General features: G+C 42.5%; 1 protein-coding gene across 1 annotated transcript; it reads right to left on the bottom strand.

Moving 5' to 3' along the window:
* Positions 1-253: 253 nt before the first annotated feature.
* On the bottom strand, positions 254-18,810 carry CHRNA6 (cholinergic receptor nicotinic alpha 6 subunit). Its single transcript, XM_057697149.1, has 6 exons — positions 18,680-18,810; positions 16,887-17,026; positions 5,627-5,671; positions 4,500-4,609; positions 3,429-4,398; positions 254-925 (listed from the first exon to the last, which is right to left on the bottom strand). Exons 1-6 carry the CDS (start codon positions 18,756-18,758, stop codon positions 794-796), a joined length of 1,476 nt encoding a protein of 491 aa, XP_057553132.1. The 5' UTR covers positions 18,759-18,810; the 3' UTR covers positions 254-793.
* Positions 18,811-19,383: the final 573 nt, after the last annotated feature.

The following is a 19,383-nucleotide window of genomic DNA, read 5'->3' on the forward strand; positions in this document are numbered from 1 at the left end:
ACTGGGAGTTTGGGGTTAGCAGATGCAAACTAGTATATATAGGATGGATAAAGAGCAAGGTCCTCCTCTACAGCACAGGAAACTATACGCAATATCTTGCAATAAACCATAATGGAAAAAATATGAAAAAGAATATATATATATATACACACATATATGTGTGTGTGTATAACTGAGTCACTTTGCTGTACAGCAGAAATTAACACAACATTGAAGATTAACTACACTTTGATAAAAATTTTAAAAAGGGGAGTACATACAGCCTGCTGGGTAGGCTGTCTTCTTTATTTTTTATCAATTCATGTACCAAATAATGCTACAGTGCGTGCTGTTCATCACAGAGACATGCAGGAGAAAGCAAACGTACACAAGTTCACAGCTGATGCGGAGGTCAGCAAGTCCAAGGTCCAGAGTTTCACGTCTGGCGGGCGTCACTATACGGAGAAGCACATGAACTGGAAAAGCAATAGAATGCTTTAGCGTGGCTTGACTTTGATCCACGGTTCGCTGTACAGTGGGTGGATCATGTCCCCAGAAGTCAAACGTGTACAGACAAGAGAAGCCTGCGGGCACTGCCAGCACTGGGCTCTAGCATCAGATCCCGGACACTGGGATCTCAAGGTACCCCTCTGTGCCCTGGAGAGGGCAACCAGGCTCCTAACTGGCAGTAAAGTCCTCTTTTTCCATCTGGATGGGAACTTGGTGGGAAGCTTTCTAGTCCTTTCCTTGTGGTGGGGAACAGAGAACAAACACAGTGTCTGGTACGTTTCTGAAGATAAAGGGAAAATCCATCTTACGAATGTCCTGTGTTCCCCAGGAGTGGCTGGAGGAACAGCCCTGCAGTTCCAAACACACAGACGATTATAAACAACCACAGGAAGACCCTGTCCACCACCATGGCCACGTACTTCCAGTCATCCTCTACCTGAAAGACAAAAAATGTCAAGCAACTGTAAAAAAAAAAAAAAAAAAAAATCAAAACCATGGGAGATAAGCTCTGTCACATAAATAAGCTGCTTCTTTTCCACAGAAGATTTCCTGGCAATTTCTAAAGCAAATATGCCTCTTATTCTGGTTAACCCGTGTCGCCTCTGTAGCCCACAGAGAACTTCCGTGTTCATCTGCAGAGGGTGGGCGTGTGCGCTCCACCCATCCTGGGGCAGCAGGCTGCAGAGGAAGCAGGCTTACATGGGTGCACATGGCTTCTCCTGACAGCAGGCAGCACCCCAAAAAGAGCTGCTCAGATAGCTCCAGGTTTGCGTTGGCTGGAAAAAAAAAAGCACAGCCTAAAAGTTGAGAACTATGTTTTATTCAGTGGATTTCCTGAGGACTTCAAGCCTGGGAGGCAGCCTTTCAGATGGCTCTGAGGGACTGCCCTGAAGAGGTAAGGGAGGAGCCAGGGTGTATAGGAGGTTTTGCAACAAAGAACAGGTAGTGGGAACATCAAAAGATCACTATTGCTAGAGCATTTTGTTGCAATTGACTGAAGCAATAATCCTTTGATGTTCCCACTCCCCGGATCTTTGTTACAAAACCGCCTATATATCCTGGCTTCTCCCTATCCCACCTCCTGGGATAAATCGTAATGGAAAAGAATATGAAAAATGAATGTATATATGTGTATAACTGAGTCACTTTGCTGCACAGCAGAAATTAGCACAACATTGTAAATAAACTATACTTCAATTTTTTTTAAGTTTAAAAAAAAAAGGTGGATAGACCTGGAGTCTGTCATACAGAGTGAAGTAAGCCAGAAAGAGAAAAACAAATGTATGCTAACTCATATATACGGAATCTTAAAAAAAAAATGGTACTGATGAACCCAGCGACAGGACAAGAATAAGGATGCAGATGCAGAGAATGGACTGGAGGACACAGGGTTGGGGGGGCGGGAGGCGAAGGGGAAGCTGGGACGAAGTGAGAGAGTAGCATAGACATATATATACTACCAACTGTAAAATAGATAGCTAGTGGGAAGTTGCTGTATAACAAAGGGAGATCGACTCGATGATGGGTGAGGCTTTAGAGGGCTGGGACGGGGAGGGTGGGAGGGTGTCACGGGAGGGAGGGGATATGGGGATATGTGTATAAATACAGCCGATTCACTTTGGTGTACCTCATAAGCTGGTACAAGAGTGTAAAGCAATTATATTCCAATAAAGAGCTTTTAAAAAAAAAAAAAAGCCTATCAACCTATCCAAAAAAAAAGATTATTGTTAATTAAAGAAAATCAGACATCTCAGTTAAGGAATTTAGCGCTTTTCTATGTATGAGAAGATGCAAGAGTCTGAGCTCATGGAAATCATTCCTTTGATATGCACCTCAGCTACCTAGGACCAGTCTCCTGCTTTCTCCATCCTGAACCCCTCAGAGTGCATAGTTGGGGGTGACTGCAGGCTTGATGGTTGCAACATCCTTTGTTCACTGAAAAATGCCAGCTACATTTTTCATCCACTCTTGTCATGGGCACCAGGGAACATTCTGGACCCTTGGCAAGTCTAGGAAATGGGTTTGAGTCGGAGTGGGAGGGAGTGTAGGACGTGTGGTGTGATGGGCCCCTCTTCAGGTACCAGTGGCCCTTTAGACCTCGGGATCATGCTGGTCAGGGAGAGCTCATTACATCTCTCATGTCCTTCCTGTTCCCAACCTCCAAGAGCCCTACCCAGTGGTAGGGCTCTTAAGTCAGGTTTGATGAAGGTGTCACCACAGAGGGGAGTCCTGGGCTCACCTGCCTCTGATGTACCCCCTCCCCCACCTGTATGACATACACACAGTGTCCACACGGGCACCAACGGGCACACTTCAGGTCTGCGATGTCCTTTCATTAGGAGATAAAAATGCTGGCCGCTGCCATCAGGTCAGACCCAGACTCCTGGCACGAGCTTTCAGAGGCCCCCAGCTAGGCATCCTGATGGTTTGGAAAATTGGCATAAAGTTCCCGAGTTCTCTCTTTGGAGGATGGGGAGGTCGGAGCTGCTATAGTTAGACTCTGGGCGGCAGGAGCAGACTGTGCTGATGCTAAAAATATCCCTGAGGCTCGTTCAATCAGCATCTGGATCCCTGCCAAGTGGAGGAAGTGGGATGCGAGCTGCAGCCTTTCCTCCTGCTCCTTGGCTGGCTTTTCAGTCTCCCACCCTTCCTTATGCAGGGGCTCGCGGTTTAATAAACCAAGGTGGCCCTGAGTGTTTATTTTTAACCAGATTTCACTTGAGTTGACATTTCTAGAGGGGGAGACCTGCTCTGAGGCTACACCTTACCCCACCCCCTCCCAAGGGGAGTTCACCTGTAATTGCATCCTCACACGGCTGGATCCAGGGCACCATTCCCTGACCATCTTGCACCCAGACCTCACACTGAAGATCTGACGTGTCTGTGCAGGGCCCCCAGGTCTGCTGCGGGCGAATAGGCTAGAAGAGACATACATTTACCTCCTTTGTCTCATTTTGGTTCTTCATGTTTTCCGCTATGAATTGAACGCTATCAATCACATCTCTGACTTCAGGCGAGGGCTCCGAATTCTCAGTCATCCACTGTAAAGGCTGGTGACTTAATTGGCCCTTGCTGGTGGCAAGCTCACTGGACTTACGACAGTGGCGGCATTCTTCAAGAAGCTTGGGCTCTCTGCGATGATCAGATCTGATTTTGGCAGGCCTACTGGAGACCACTTTATCAGACCTTGTCTCCCTCATCTTGCCCAGAGGCCTCCTCATCATCAGGACCTGGGGTAACAGCCGGAGGAAGAGTGCCTTCACCCACGTGGGCATGGTGTGTGTGGTCGGGGTGCGGTAGTGGATGTGCAACACAAACACCGTCACCGCGATGGACAGGGTGACGGAGATCATGGTGAAGAGCAGGTACTCGCCCATCAGGGGGATCACGAGAGACGTGGATGGGATGGTTTCCGTGATCACCAGCAAGAACACAGTCAGAGAGAGCAGAACCGAAATGCAAAGTGTCACTTTTTCGCCGCAGTCAGAAGGAAGGTAGAAGACCAACACAGTTAGAAATGAAATAAAGAGACACGGGATAATCAGGTTAATGGTGTAAAACATTGGCAATCTTCTAATGTAAAAAGAATAGGTTATGTCTGTGTATATCTCTTCACAGCAGTTGTATTTTATGTCGTGCTTGTAGCCAGAAGCATCGACAATTTCCCATTCACTGTTTTCCCAAAAATCATTCATGTCCACTTTAGAGCCAATGATTAGAAGATCAATTTCAGCTTTGTCATAGGTCCAGGAACCAAATTTCAGGGAACAATTTTGATGGTCGAAAGGGAAAAAAGTGATATCCATAGGACAGGAACTCTTAAAGATAGCTGGTTGAGTCCAGGTTATCATGCCATCGTATTTAAGAAGAGCTTTCGTCTTGCCTTCAACTTGGAAGTGGCCAACAGCACTGCAAAGTAAATCAGACACCATTAGTGATACTCCCTGTGCTTTGGGTCAGCCTGTCCCAAAGGCGACCTTGGAAAGAGACTGGCTGTCAGATGCTCATACTTGTTGTAGAGAACAATGTCAGGCTTCCAGATCTTCTCTGCAGGAACACGGAGAGTCTCAATGCCATCATATTCCATTGGGTCCCAGCGCAATTTATAATCATTCCAGATCTAAAGGAAATAGCAGTCAGTTTTAAAAAATACTTAACTTTCTGGGGGGCGGTGGGGAGGGGCCAAGGGGAAGCTGGGACGAAGTGAGAGAGTAGCATTGACATATATACACTACCAAATGTAAAATAGCTAGTGGAAAGATGCTGCATAACACAGGGAGATAAACTTGATGCTTGGTGATGACTTAGAGGGGTGGGACAGGGAGGGTGAGAAGGAGTCACGGGAGGGAGGGGATATGGGGATCTATGTATACATACAGCTGATTCACTTTGGTGTACAGCAGAAACTGGCACAACAGTGTACAGCAATTATACTCCAATAAAGAGCTTAAAAAACTTCTTAACTTTCTTCCAATATTAATTCTATGTTGATTGAACAGCTTTTTGAAAAAGTTCTTATTTGAAGAGTACATTGGTTTCTACCAAAAGTTGGGAGATTATATCCATGGGGAACAAGGTAGCTGAGCTGATTTGGGCAAATATACATTAGCTACTAGATATTAGATAAGTATCTATTGATTATTAATTAGCTTCCATATTCCATGGATTCTGTTCAATCTCTATGGCAATCCATTTCTAATATTAAAAAGATAATTGAAGTGTGCGATGATAGGTTTGTTACAAACTCTGCATAAAAAATTAAGACAGGAAGAAAGAACAAGATGGTATGACTGATAAAACCAGGTGGTGGAAATCTAACCCACAGCAGGATTAAAGAGTGGACAAGCATCTGGCTCTGGAGCTAGAGATACGGACAAAAATAGGAGACTTGAGAGCAGAAGCCAGGAAGGACAGAGTCGGAGAGAACATGTCACTAGGTTCTGCATGGAGAAGCTTGCACCCAGCCAGCTGTTACCAGATTGAACTTTGGGCTTTGGAGCTAGATAATATTTTATGCTCTGTCATAAGCTGGAGATGGAAAGAGGGAATGCTGGTAGATTTTCTCCACTGGATGTTTGTTAAACTAACACACGAGTGACACAATTCCAAGAGAATAACATGTGACATAGACACGTACTTGACGTAACCACAAATTGGTTTCCATGATCTGGTTTACTTCATCCTGGGAAGAAGAAACAATATTTTTTAGCCTTGAATGTACTTGCTAATAGAAGTGAATCTCAGAGCAAAAATTACAACTAAAAAGAGCCAAATCTGAGTTATTCAGGCTGATGGAGGAAAACGAAGAAGACTGAAAAGGCAACATATAAAAAGCAACCACAAGTACAATATTTCCACACTGGTCCCAACCCTGTTGACTTTGAAAGGAAAAGTGGCTTTACAACTGCCTTTCAAATCTGATTGAAGTCCTACTTCTTCTGTGAAGTCTTTCTGACCCCTGCAGCCCATGAAGGCTTCTGATCCCATGAAAGGAAAGAAGGGAGAGGAGAGGCAGTGAGAAACAGGGAGGGAGAGGAAGTCCTACGGATGGTGATGGCTGTCACTGTTGTTGCTGTCTTCTCCCCCAGCTGCGCCCCAGCACCTTCTGGGCTCTGGGTCCTGAGCCCTACTGCCAGTCGAGATGTCAACCTCAGCTCACCACGTGGAACCTGCCCCTCCCCACAACACATCCCCACTCCCGCCCAAACCACTGCCAACTGCTTCAATCATACATTAACAAGTGTTTATTGAGTGCCTACTGTATGATGGTACCTACTATACATGCTAGGGCTACAAAAGTAACCCGGATGGAAAATATCCCTACCTATGTGTGTCTAAGCTATTAGCTGGGGAGAGAGAAAATCAATAATAGATACATGATATGATGTAAGATAGTGATAAGTCCTATAAAAAAATAAAGAGGGATGGAGTGGTGTGTGTGTGTGTGTGTGCGCGCGCACACACACGTCTCTTTTAGACTAGATGATCTGGGAAGGCTCCTCTGAGGAGGCATGTTAAGCAGGTACCTAAATGACCTGCTAAGAGCCATGGGTCTGTCGAAGAAAAGCGTTCCAGGCTGACACCCCAAATATATAATATGTTCCTAAGCAGCTACCACCTCTCAGTGGAGTAGCTGCTGAAGACACATCCAGAACCCTCAGCAGCCACAAAGCACAACACTCGGAGGTTATTGACAGTCACCCAGTGGCCAGCAGTGGGTTCCCAAAACTTCCCAACCTTGCTTCCCCAGACACATGAGCACCTTCCAAAGTAAACAGCTCACACAGCTGAGGGGACCATGGTCAGGGCTGAACACCAGCACACTCTGGTTCGTTGAGCTGCTCTGCAGTTCTCCATGCCTCCCAGAAAATGCTTTCTGGAGACCTCATCAGCTTCCTCCTTCCAAAGGGATTTGTGTCAAGTCATGATAAGCCCAAGTGTTTTAAAATGTCAACAAAGGGAGTTACCTTCATGGTTTTCTATTGGTTAGGGCAAGCAAAGAAATGGACTATGCTTGTCCATGACTTTACAATTACCCAAGTCTAAGGACAGTGTCTTCTGCTCATAGGAGGGTCAACTTGTGACCTACAGATTCCAGCAGGGGCCATGTCAGTAAATTCATTGGCTGTCAGTCAGGGATGGACTAGTTCTGCAGTCCAGAAAGGTCTCAGAAGTAACAGTCATAAGCATCTTCCAAGGACTGCTTCCTCTGTGTCCACTAATACACTGTTCAGAGAACTAGTGCACACTGTGAATTAGAACGTTGTGTTCAGAGAATTAAAATCGGTTTGCAATATCATCCTGATGATACCCTTGTCTCCCCATCTATACTTCCACAGCCTGGTGAAGCTCCAGGTGGTGTGCACCTGCTTCATGGAGGACGGACACCCTCAGAGGTGTCAGCCAAATTTATGGGTCAGAATGTGGTCTGGAAAGTCCCATTCTACATCCACTGCCAGACTGTACCAATGGCCGTGGGAACTGCTATCAGACAGCCCAGCCGAAGGAGACCAGAAAGCCACAACACCACCCCACACTCCTGGGACCATCTCCCTGTGTATCCTTCTTGGGAAAATAAATTCGTTGACACCTGGTTGAATTAAAGGATTAGCGTAACAATTTCATATGGACTACGTTCTGGAGTAGCAGCAACAGAATCATAGACTGAGGTCAGAAAGGCCAGGTGGGCTACATTCAGAAAGCCTTCAGGTTTGTCATTTCAGATATGCCAGGGCATCAAAAACACTGGGCAGGGGCTTTGTCCTGGCCCCATGAGGGGGACAGTGGAAATACACCTGCTCTGAAGATCATCCACTCATTAAACTTTGTGGCCAAGATCATTCTATGCAGCAGTAAACACCCTTCTGTGTAGAGCTCTCTGGTGCTCTAAGGCCACGCTTGAGGCTCAAACAGCAGCACACGGCCTAGAGTCTTCTAGAAGGGCATTGGTAGCAGAGCTTCTGGGCTGTACTGCACCACAGTCACTCCCAGACCTCACCATGGCCCAGTGACAACAGTGAATGTGGCCCACAGGGACTTCTGGTGCTCCACATGCGAACAAGTGTCCTCCAACACACCGATAAGAATTGCTGTGTTAACACTGGACAAAGTAGATGCAGAGGAAAAAATTACTAAAGACAAAGAGGGACATTATATAATGATGGGAGGATCAGTCTACCAGGAAGACATAATGATCTTGACTGTATATGCACCAAACAACAGAGTGTCATATGAAACAAAAACTGATAGCACTGAAACAAGAAGTAGACAAATCCCCAATTACAGTTAGAGACTTCAGTATTCCTCTCTCAGCAACCAATAGAACTACTTGACAGAAATCAGCAACAATAGGGAAAATCTGAACAACATAATCAACCAACAGGATCTAATTGACATATATAGACACTCCACTCAAAAAGAGCAGAATACACATTTTTTTCAAGCATGCATGGAATATTAACCAAGATAGATTATATCCTCACCATGGGCCATCAAACAAACCTCAACAAATTTAAAAGAATTGGAATCATAGTGTGTTTCTGGCCATAATGGAATCAAACTAGAAATCAATAACCAAAAGACAACAGGAAAATCTCTAAGCCTGTTGAAATTAAACTTCTAAATAATTCATGGGTCAAAGAAAATGTCTCAAAGGAAATTTTTTAAAATATATAGAACTGAACGGAAACAAAAACACAATATATCAAAATATGAGGGGCACAGCTAAAAAGAGAGCTGAGAGGAAAATTTACAGCTAAATGCTTACATTAGGAATGAGAAAAAGTCTCAAATCAATAACACAAGTTTCTACCTCAAGAAATTAGAAAAAGAAGCACAAAATAAACGCAAAGCAAGTATAAGGAAGGAAAAATAAAGTCAGAAATCAACAAAATTGAAAAGGAAAATAAGAAAGAATATCAGTGAAACAAAAAGCTGATTCTTTGGGGGGAAAAACAACAAAGTTGATAAACCTTTAGCAAGACTCACAAAAATAAAAAGAGAGAAGACACAAATCACCAACATCAGGAATGAAACAGGAGCTATCACTACAGATCTTGGAGCCATTACAAAGTTAGAGAATACTATAAAGAAGTTTAATTTTATCACGAACTTGACAACTTAAAAGAAATGGGCCAATTCCTCAAAAACCACAAAAGTAACAAACAAGGGCCTACTATATAGCTCAGGGAACTATACTTAATATTTAGTCTATAAGGGAAAAGAATCTGAAAAGGAATATATAATATGTAATATATAACATATAGGATGATGCCTTAGAGGACTGGGATGGGGAGGGTGGGGGGGAGTCGAGGGAGGGAGGGAATATGGGAATATGTGTATAAATACAGATGATTGAACTTGGTGTACCTCGAAAACTGGTACAAGAGTGTAATGCAATTACATTCCAACTAAAAAATATATGTATATAAAATACATAATATATAAAATGTATATTATAGATAATAATATATACAATTAATTAATATATAATTAATATTAATATATAATATGTAATCAATATATTATGTATTGATATTAATACATAAATATGTAATTAATATATAATATAATATACAATTAATATAATTATATATTAATATTAATATATAAACATATAATTAGTATACATTATATATTAATTGTATATTATAATTATATAAATACATATAATATATTTATTATATGTATTTATATATAATATTTATATAATTATTAATAATACAATAATATTCATATAATATTAATATATTACATAATTATATGTATATCTCTCTCTCACTGGATCACTGCGCTGTATACCTGAAACTAACACAACACCGTAAATCAACTATACTTCAATTTAAATAAAAAAAGCAAGGTCAAAAAAAAAACTCTCCAGATTCAAAGAAGATAAAATAGATCATCTAAATACCCTATAGACATTTAAAAATTGAATTTATAACTAAAAAGTTCCTGGAAAAGAACCCTCCAGGCCTAGTAGGCTTCCCTGCAGAATTCTACCAAATATGTAAAGAAGAATCAATATCAATTTTCCACAGTCTCTTTCAGAAAATAGAAGAGGAGGGAAAAACTCCCAATCTTTTGGTGAAGCTAATATTATCCTGACACAAAACCCAGACAAAGACAGTACGATAAAGAAAATTACAGATCAATAGCTCTCGTGAACTTAGATGCAAAAATCATCAACAAAATATTAGCAAACTGAATTTAACAATGTATAAACAGCTTTACACCACGACTAAGTGGGATGCAAGGCTGGTTCAACATTCAAAAATTAATCAATGTAATTTACCATATTAACAAACTAAAGAAGAAAAATCATGTGATCATATCAATTGATGCAGAAAAAGATTTGACAAAATTCCTCATCAATTTATGAGTGAAAACCCTGTGAAGTGTTTCAGTTTTGATGTAGCCACCCGCTGGAGGCAGGTTTTTAATCCTCTCCCTCTATTGCTGTGTTGAAGCAGTAGGGGTTCTTAGCCTCTGGATGTCTTATATGTAGTTGAGTTTATGGTAATGGGTACATGGGCCAGGCCATGTATTAACAGATGTCAGCATGAGCTGACCAGTATTCCAGAGTGTTCTGCAGCTGGTCTGGTGCAGACTCGTAACGCTGCAGCCTAATGAAGTTCCCACAGTTTCCTAGCATGCTGTGAGGCCAAGGGTTCATATCAAGATAAGGCATAACTTGCTGGGTTTGCAGTTTCCAAAGGCTTTCTCTTGCTTAGCTAAAACCTAAGGACCATTCTTTTAGGTAGCAATGATGTGGCTGCCATTCTCTGCCACCCTCAGTGGTTGGGGTAAACACCAAGCGGCAGGGTGAAGAGCCCCATGGGTATCCCTGGGGAGCCTGAGAATTTCCCAGTGGCCTTGGCACAGGTGTCTACAGCATCGTCTCCAGGAAAATATCATTCTGCTCCTGGCTGCCTGTTATTCTTCCACGTTATTTCCTGCTGTCCCAAGGCCAGATGAGTGGGAAATTGCTATCTGACTGTTGTCATAAAATGTATCTGGAGTGAATACCAGGATAAACCATGTTCTCCACTCTACTTGCTGACAACCATGCAAAGATGAAATTTTTCCACTTAACTCAGAGCCGCCCTCCCTATCTGGAAGTCATAGCTGTTTCCCTGGCAGTACATAGGAGGGTATTAAGGACCTTTGCCAGGCTAGGTGTACCAAGTATCTTGCCCACACCTCTTTGGGAAGTTGTAAATTTTTTTCCTTAATAATTCAATCTGCATCTTATTCTACGAAGTGCCCTTTATGCCTCTTGACTTTTGATGACTTGTTCAGTGAAGGAGACCAGATGCCAGAGTATTAAAGTCTGTTCATGTCGGTGCAACCCTTGGGATGGCCTCTCCATTTACTTTAGTCTTCAAGAGGCTCCACCTGAAGCAGATGTTCCTTCCTAGTCCGTGTTGAAACATCCCTGCTTTACTCAGACCCAGCTCCTGTCTTCACGCCGACCTAGATCTGCTGTCTAGCTGCCATCCTTTCTTCTATGAAAGATGCACATTTTGTCAGCACCAGTACAATCTGTATGTTACTCCCAAGGACCTCTGGGAACCTGATGGGACCTGCAGATGAGAAAATACTGAGAAGCCGGTGATCTGCAAGCATTTGCTCTTTTTATCAAACCACCTCCTGATTATTTCAGCTGCTGTTTCCAAATGGCAGGCAAGTCATCAACTAAGCAAAAACACTTGTTTCCAGTTTTGTTCTGCACTCCCAAGGCTAAAAGTGTAGATTCGGCTGAATTTCCATAGGAAATGACCAAGCAGAGACACCCAATTGGAGTCAGTCGAATTTCTGCAGCCTCAGTCTTTTCTTCCACTTCTGCAGAATTTCCCGCAGCGAATACTTCTTTCTCCTTGCTTGCTTCCATTATGATGTTTGGATAAGAGATGGCCAATGGAGAATATTTCTTAAAAAAAAAAACAAAACTAAAAACAGAACAAGCTAAAAAGAACCTAGAATCCTCAATCGAGTAGTCATTATGAAAATTGCTAATGGTGCCAAGGCCAAGGAAAAAGTTACAGAAAATAACTGTGGGAAGGAGTGATAACCCCCAGAATGCAAAATCAGGGAAGTATTATCTGGTGCTTGAACAAGGAGCTCCACTTTACCACTGGTTTTTTTTAGGACTTGTGAAGGATGCAGCAATAGGAAGTCCATCCACAAAGGATGCAGTGCCCCAACTTGTACTGCACCTGAATAGTTATGTGATAATTTACTGACGAAATATAGTGTACTTTAAATTTTTTTCATAAAAGTTTACATTGTACTGTAGGTTAACATTAAATGTTTTATAACAAAAATTTCAAAAAAAAGAAAACAACTCTGTGAAGGGAGTTCCCTGGCGGTCCAATGGTTAGGATTTTGCCCTTTCACTCCAGTGGCCCAGGTTCAATCTCTGGTCAGGGAACTAAGATCCCGCAAACTGCGTGGTGTCGTGGGTGGCCAAAAGAACAAAACTGTAAAAACTAGGAATAAAAGGGAATTTCCTCAACTTGATAAGAGCATCTACAAAACACCTACACCTAACTTTATACTAAATGGTGAAAATAAAAAGGAATGAAATTGGGTCATTTGTAGAGACACGGATGGACCTAGAGACGGTCATACAGAGTAAAGTAAGTCAGAAAGAGAAAAATAAATATCGTATATTAACACATGTATGTGGAATCTAGAAAAATGGTACAGATCAATCGGCTTGTAAGGCAGAAATAGAGACACAGATGTAGAGAACAAACATATGGACACCAAGTGGGGAAAGCAGGGGGGTTGGGGTGGGATGAACTGGGAGATTGGGATTGCCATATATACATCACTAATAAGAAGAAAACATATCAAATTATACACTTGAAATGTATGCAGTTTATTGTATGTCAATTACATCTCAATAAAACCCTTTTTAAAAGGAAAAAAATGGTGAAAGACTGAATGCTTTTTCCTTAAGACTGGGAACAGGGCAAGGATGTCTGTTGTCACCACTCTTACTTAACACAGTACTGGAAGTTCTAGCCACTGCAATAAGGCAAGAAAAAGGGGGAAAAGGCACAGATTGGAAAGGAAGAAATAAAACTATTTCTATTTGCAGATTATGTGGTTGCCTACGTAGGAGATCCCATGGAATCTAGTCAGCAAGGTAGTGTGGCATTGGTGGAGGGATAGTCACATAGATCAATGAGACAGAACGGAGGACCTAAAAAAAGACCCACACAAATATGTTTAAGTGATTTTTCACACAGGTGCGAAACCAGTTCCATTGGAAAAAGCCTTTTCAACAAACAGTACTGGAGCAACTGGACACTCACAGATTAAAAATTTTGGGTCTCATATCTATACAAAAATTAACTCAACATAGACTATAGTCTTAAATATAAAACTTTTAGAAAAAAATAGGAAAAGAACCTGTAGGATCTGGGATAAGGCAAAGAATTCTTAGACTTGATGCCAAAAGCATGACACATTAAAAGAAAAATTGATAATTTGTGAAGAGGATAAAAAGATAAGCTACCAACTGGGATAAAATTTTTCCAAACCACATATCTGGCAAAACACTAGTATCTAAAATATAGCAAGAACTCTCAACACTCAACAGTAAAAACAAACAAACAAACAAACAATCTGATTAGAAAACAGGCTAAAGGACATGAACAACATTTCACCACAGAGAATATGCAGATGGTAAATAGCACATGAAAACATGTTCTATATCATTAGTCATTAGGGAACTGCAAATTAAAACCACAATGAGATATCATTTCATACCTAAATAAATAAAATAAATAATAAATAAATAAATTAATTAATTAAATAAAAAATCATGACAACATCATGTGCAGGCAGAGCAGTGGATAAACTGGATCGCTCACATATTGCTGGTGGGAATGTAAAAGGGTACAGCCACTCTGGAAAGCATCTTGGCAGTTTCTTAAAAAACTAATGTACGACTATCATGTGACCCAGGAATTGCACCCATGGGCATTTATCCCAGAGAAATAAAGATTTACGTTCACCCAAATACCTGTTCACAAATGTTCATAGCAGCTTTATTCATAATAGACCAAAACTGGAATCAGCCCAAATGTTCTTCAACCAGTAAAAGGTCAAAGTGTACCCCATCAATCCAATGGACCACTGCTCACGACGAGAAGAAATGATTCACTAAACTTATTGTGGCAATCATCGCATGATGTGTGGACATCAAATCACTATTCTGCACACCTTACTTACACAGTGTTGTACAGTGTGTCAAATGTATCTCCATAAAACTGGAAGGAAAAAAGAAGAAACAAACTACTGACACAATCAACAGCTTGGATGAATCTCTAAAAAATTATGCAAAGTGGAAAAGCCAGTCCACGAGGTTACATACTGTATGATTCCATTTATGTATAGCTTTCTTGAAATAATAAAATTTTAGAAATGACAGACACAGTATTTATTGCCATTGGGGAAACTGGGCAAAGAAAGCATATGAGGGATCTATCATTTCCTACAACTGCAAGTGAATTTATGATTATTTCAATAAATAAAATTTCAATTAAAAAACTACATTTCTCGGGACTTCCCTGGTGGTGTAGTAGTTAAGAATCCGCCTGCCAACGAGGAGGACATGGGTTTAGTCCCTGGGCTGGGAAGATCCCACATGCCGCAGAGCAACTAATCCTGTGCACCACAACTACTGAGCCTGTGCTTTAGAGCCTGTGAGCCACAACTATTGAGCCCATGTGCTACAACTACTTAAGCCCATGTGCCTAGAGCCTGTGCTCCACAACAAGAGAAGCCACCACTCTGAGAAGCTCAAGCACTGCAACGAAGAGTAGCCCCCGATCACTGCAACTAGAGAAAGCCCATGTGCAGCAACGAAGACCCAATGCAGACAATAAATAAATAAATATATTAAGGGAAAAAACTACAATTCTCAAGACTCTTGCATGTAGGAGTAATCAATGAGCTAGGAAGCAGAAGCTGTCAGCAGGACTTCTAAGAAAACTCCTTAAGGAAGTCACAGATGTCTGCTGCCTGTCCCTTTCCCTCCTCCTGCTTCTTGCCAAATGTGGAAATATGATGAGTGAAAATCAGCAGTTATCCTGAACCACGAGGCAACACTGAGGGAAGAAATCACATGGTAAGGATGGTGACATAGAAAGATAGAAGGAACCTTAGTCCCTGTCACCACATACAGTTTATGCTTTTAGCACCATAGCCCATGTGATTGACATCCTCAGGAGTTGTACAGTGCACAACCTGGGCAACAGAACACCGTGATGCAACCACTACCACGAAGCCACCTGATATCAACCTGGGCTGTTAACCTTTAGATTTCTATTGCATAAGAAAGAAATAAGCTTCTTTTATATAAACTGAGAGAGCACGTGTGTGTTTTCCAATCTCTGATAGCAGCCAAATGCAAATATCAAAATCTATTTTCAGAAGTCCCCCACCCACCATCTTTGGAACAAAGTCCTGAAAGAGCATATCGATCATGGATTTGAAGTGATGCTGTATCGCAGACTTTAGGGGAAACTCAGTTCAGTTCTCCATTCATAACAGCCCAGGCCCTAGCAAGTTTGGCTTCCAGCCTGGTAGGAGATCGGTGACCAGTGCTAAGCTATTACGGGGGAGGGGGAGATAAGGGATCAGAATAGGTACTAAATAAATGTTTGTTACAGAAATGAGTGGGCCCATCTAAGTGAGATAAAACATCTGGCTTTTTTTTTTTTTTTTAATCAGTATTTACTGGCATATGCACACTTCCAGCCTGGGCTAGAAACCAGAGGACCAGGTCAGGGTCAGCCCAGTCCATTGGGAAGCACAGGTTGGAGAAACGTGGTGGGCCCAGACTTCACATCCTAAACTGAGGTCTTCCCCCAGGTGCACCAGGAAGGAGGCTCCCCCTGTCCCCGTCCAGGGGCTGGGCTGCTCCCTCTGTCTGTGCACCATTGTCTCAGAGATGCTCCTGACATCCCTCATGCCCTGGGCCTGCCTATTCCTGGAATTTGGTCCGCGTCCAGAGCCTCAGGCCAGCCTGACCCTGCCACACCTTGGAGCCCAAAACCATGCCCTGCATGAGGGCATCAGGCCCCACACCTCCTCTCCCAGCAACTAGGGCGTGAAGATTATTCAAAAGAAAGAACTCTAGTCCTCCTTGCCCTTAAACAGGGTAGCAATAAATTAAACTAAGACCTCCAAATTCCCATTGTTTTTCAGGGCTGGATGGAACCCTATATGAAAGAAGGTGAATTTTCTTTCTCCTATAACACAGGAGACTTAAAGCAATTCTTCTTCTATGAAGTCAAAAGACCATGAGCTTTGAGGCTGAACAGGTCTGACTGAACCACAGTGCCGCCATCTGTAATTATATGACGCTGGGAAGGCGAGCTTTCCTCTCCCCAGCTGTAAAATGCAGACGACAGCCACTAAGTGTAGATACTGGTGCATACTGGCTGCACAATGAAGTTAGCTCCCTTTGTATTCTCCCTTCAACTGCCCCTTCGCCTCTTGGTTTCATAAGCTGGTTCCGAGAGCATTTCCAGAAAAACATCGCCTCAACCGGAATAATGACAGCATCCCTGGCAAGAGAGGATCCCTCCCAATGGGCGGCTTTGAAGGGCAGCACTTTGTAGATTTTTGTCTGTGTGTATTTTAAAATCCTTTTTTTCTTTTTTTTCTTGTGTTTGGCCGCTCTACACAGTTTGTGGGATCTTAGTTCCCTGACCAGGGATAGAACCCAGGCCCTCCGCAGTGAAAGTGCAGAGTCCTACACTGGACTGCTAGGGAATTCCCTAAAATCTCTCTATTTACCCCATTCAGTGAGTGGGAAATGCTCAGACCCCTCAGAGTTGGGGCCACCAAGGGCTCACAGTGCCCCCTGCGCTTACCACGTTGGCCAGCTGCGTGATGGCCACTTCAAAATGCACTGTGACCGGGTCAGAAACGTTTTCCACGGGCCGGATGAACTGGTTATAATGAGCAAACAGTTTGTGAAAGAGCCTCTCCTCGGATGCACAGGCTGCACAGCCTGCGGGGGCCAAACAGAGGGAGAAGTTAGAGAAGCAGAGAGGATGCTGGCTGGCGGGGAGGTTCCAGGGGCTTCCATCACCGGGAGGCGGGCGCCGGGCATCGTCTTCCCCCAGGGGCGCGGCGCCTGCCCCTCCCGGCCACGCTGCTCGCCTACGCCACAGAGATGCAAAGAGTGATGCCTGCATCTCAGGACTAGTGTGCTAGCCAACAAAATACTGTGGGTAGGAGCACTTCTAAAGTCTAAGGCAGCACAAACGTAAAGACACAGCCGCAGGCTTGAGAAGTTCAGTTACGTCGCGGAGCAGATCTGACCGTCTTACCGATCCAGTCATTAAAGAAAAGTCCTGCCCTCTCTTGTCAAAGTACTGATCCAACTGGCCTCTACCCTACAACCAGCAGGGTGTGTAGCTGGGGAAACGTCATCAACAAACTCAAATCACTAGTAATTTTATTAAGGTCTTGAGCCCTCCTCTTTTCTAAAATCAACTTTGAACTTCAGTTATCTTGGAGATGTGTGAGAGTGAAAGGTGTTGAAGAGAAATTTACTTAAAATGTTTTTTTAAAGAATCCCCAAAGTTCTTAAACAATAACACTTTCAGTCATTAAATTTTAGACAATAATGTAATACACATCTCTTTGTATTTTCCCAAGAATGCATTAAATGTTCGTTACTTGCCTTCATTTGACATAATTCATCTCATTAATGCCCCCTCTATATCTTCCTTATAGAATTCAAATTTGATATCAAATATTATTCTATAAATTTCCTAAATGGATTTATACTCTGAAAGAAAAAAGAATTTAAGGGATTTAACAACTGATCAGGCAAAAACAAAGGAGAGGATAGCCATTATATTACTAAATAAAAAGTGTTGTTTGCCAAATGCATTTGGAAACATGGAAACATTGAGATTTCAGCAGGAAAAAATAATTTCAGATGTAAAACACCATTCTCTGCCATCATAATTAATAAAGATAGAAATATTTCTACACAAAACAGATAATTAAAAAATCCTCCCGTTACCCATTTTCCCCCTTTGAGGCTTTTCTTTTCCTTTGAGACATTTCAGATAAACCCTCCATAAGTCTTGACAAGCAAGTCCCTGCAAAGGCGACAGCACAGGGAGATAGATGCAGCTTTGTGGACAGACCAGCAGCTGTCTGTCTTCAAGTCTTAACTTTAAAAATGAATGAGCTTCCTGTTAGGACACATTTTCCAAAACGAAGATGATTACCCACGAAATGGAAGGGTTCATAGACTGAGGAATTGTATCAGCTAACAAATCACAGTTTTGAAAAAATATTCAATACAGATAAAGAAGTTGATACACCCTTAGCAGAGACGGATAGAGAACTGTCCCTTTATTATCATTGCTTATTTTCCATTGGGAAAATAAAATAAAATATGGTTTACAATGTTTCCTTGTCCTCCCCACCCCACCACACCCAAACTCTCATTTTACATGTTAAGGCAACCAATTAAAAGTGAATAGATTAATTAGCAGCTGTAAGAGGAGTAATTCCCGTGCAGATACTCTACATATTTATCCATCAACTATCACCTCTCTGCTCAGTCAAGCACAACTAGAAAAGAAGAGTAAATACACATAGCTAAAAAGAGAATACAAGATAAAGCAGAAATAAAACCTACCTTTAAAGAAAGGGGTGAATACACACCACCAGAGACACAACCCGAAGCGGAGGAATCCCTGACCCTCTCGGGACAGCATGATTAAGACAGTTTCTTTTTCTAGTCAACGGACTGTGGAAACAAAGAGCTATCAGACAGCCACTCACACTGGACCTTTACATCACCAGAGTCCACAGCAGTCCACGTGTCTTCGTAAAATGAAAACCTTCACAAATATAACAGGTCATTCCCCATATCAGAGACGGAGGCCAAACAAAAGGGCAAATAAAAAGGACTCAACCTAGTGCCAGATGAGTCTTCACACTTCCTGACACCCTAGACCTCCTCTCGTGCAGGAACCGGAGGAGAAGCAGCTGGGGTGTTAGGCAGACAGCACCGAGAGGGGACGGAAAGCTGTGCTGTGCTTAGTGCATCTTTGCAGTGCATCTTTTCCCAACCCCGGTCCTGCGGGGAATAAACACACGTCTCCTAAGCTCCAGCTGTAGGTAAAGCACCTGCCAGGTCCTGATCAGTGTGTTCTGATTCACTGAGTTCTCTATAGCTCATCAGGGCTTAACCTTGTTACAAGAAAACATTCTAATATAGGAGTCCTGGTTAAGAGTGGCTCACAGAGAACAGAATTACCTTGGTTTTGTCTGACTTCTAGTGCCTTGACCTTCTGAGTTTAGAGATCACCCTCCAGAACTAGAGATTGGCCATCTGAG

The sequence above is a fragment of the Hippopotamus amphibius genome, chromosome 10 (genome assembly GCF_030028045.1).
Source record: "Hippopotamus amphibius kiboko isolate mHipAmp2 chromosome 10, mHipAmp2.hap2, whole genome shotgun sequence".
Classification (NCBI taxonomy): Eukaryota; Metazoa; Chordata; class Mammalia; order Artiodactyla; family Hippopotamidae; genus Hippopotamus; species Hippopotamus amphibius.

Excerpts from the sequence above, each read along its gene's own strand:
- CHRNA6 (XM_057697149.1), bottom strand. The coding sequence starts at position 18,758 with ATGCTGTCCCGAGAGGGTCAGGGATTCCTCCGCTTCGGGTTGTGTCTC. Across the intron at positions 17,027-18,679 it reads ATTCACCCCTTTCTTTAAAG|GCTGTGCAGCCTGTGCATCC; the intron begins GTAGGTTTTATT and ends TGGCCCCCGCAG. Across the intron at positions 4,610-5,626 it reads CCAATTTGTGGTTACGTCAA|ATCTGGAATGATTATAAATT; the intron begins GTACGTGTCTAT and ends TATTTCCTTTAG.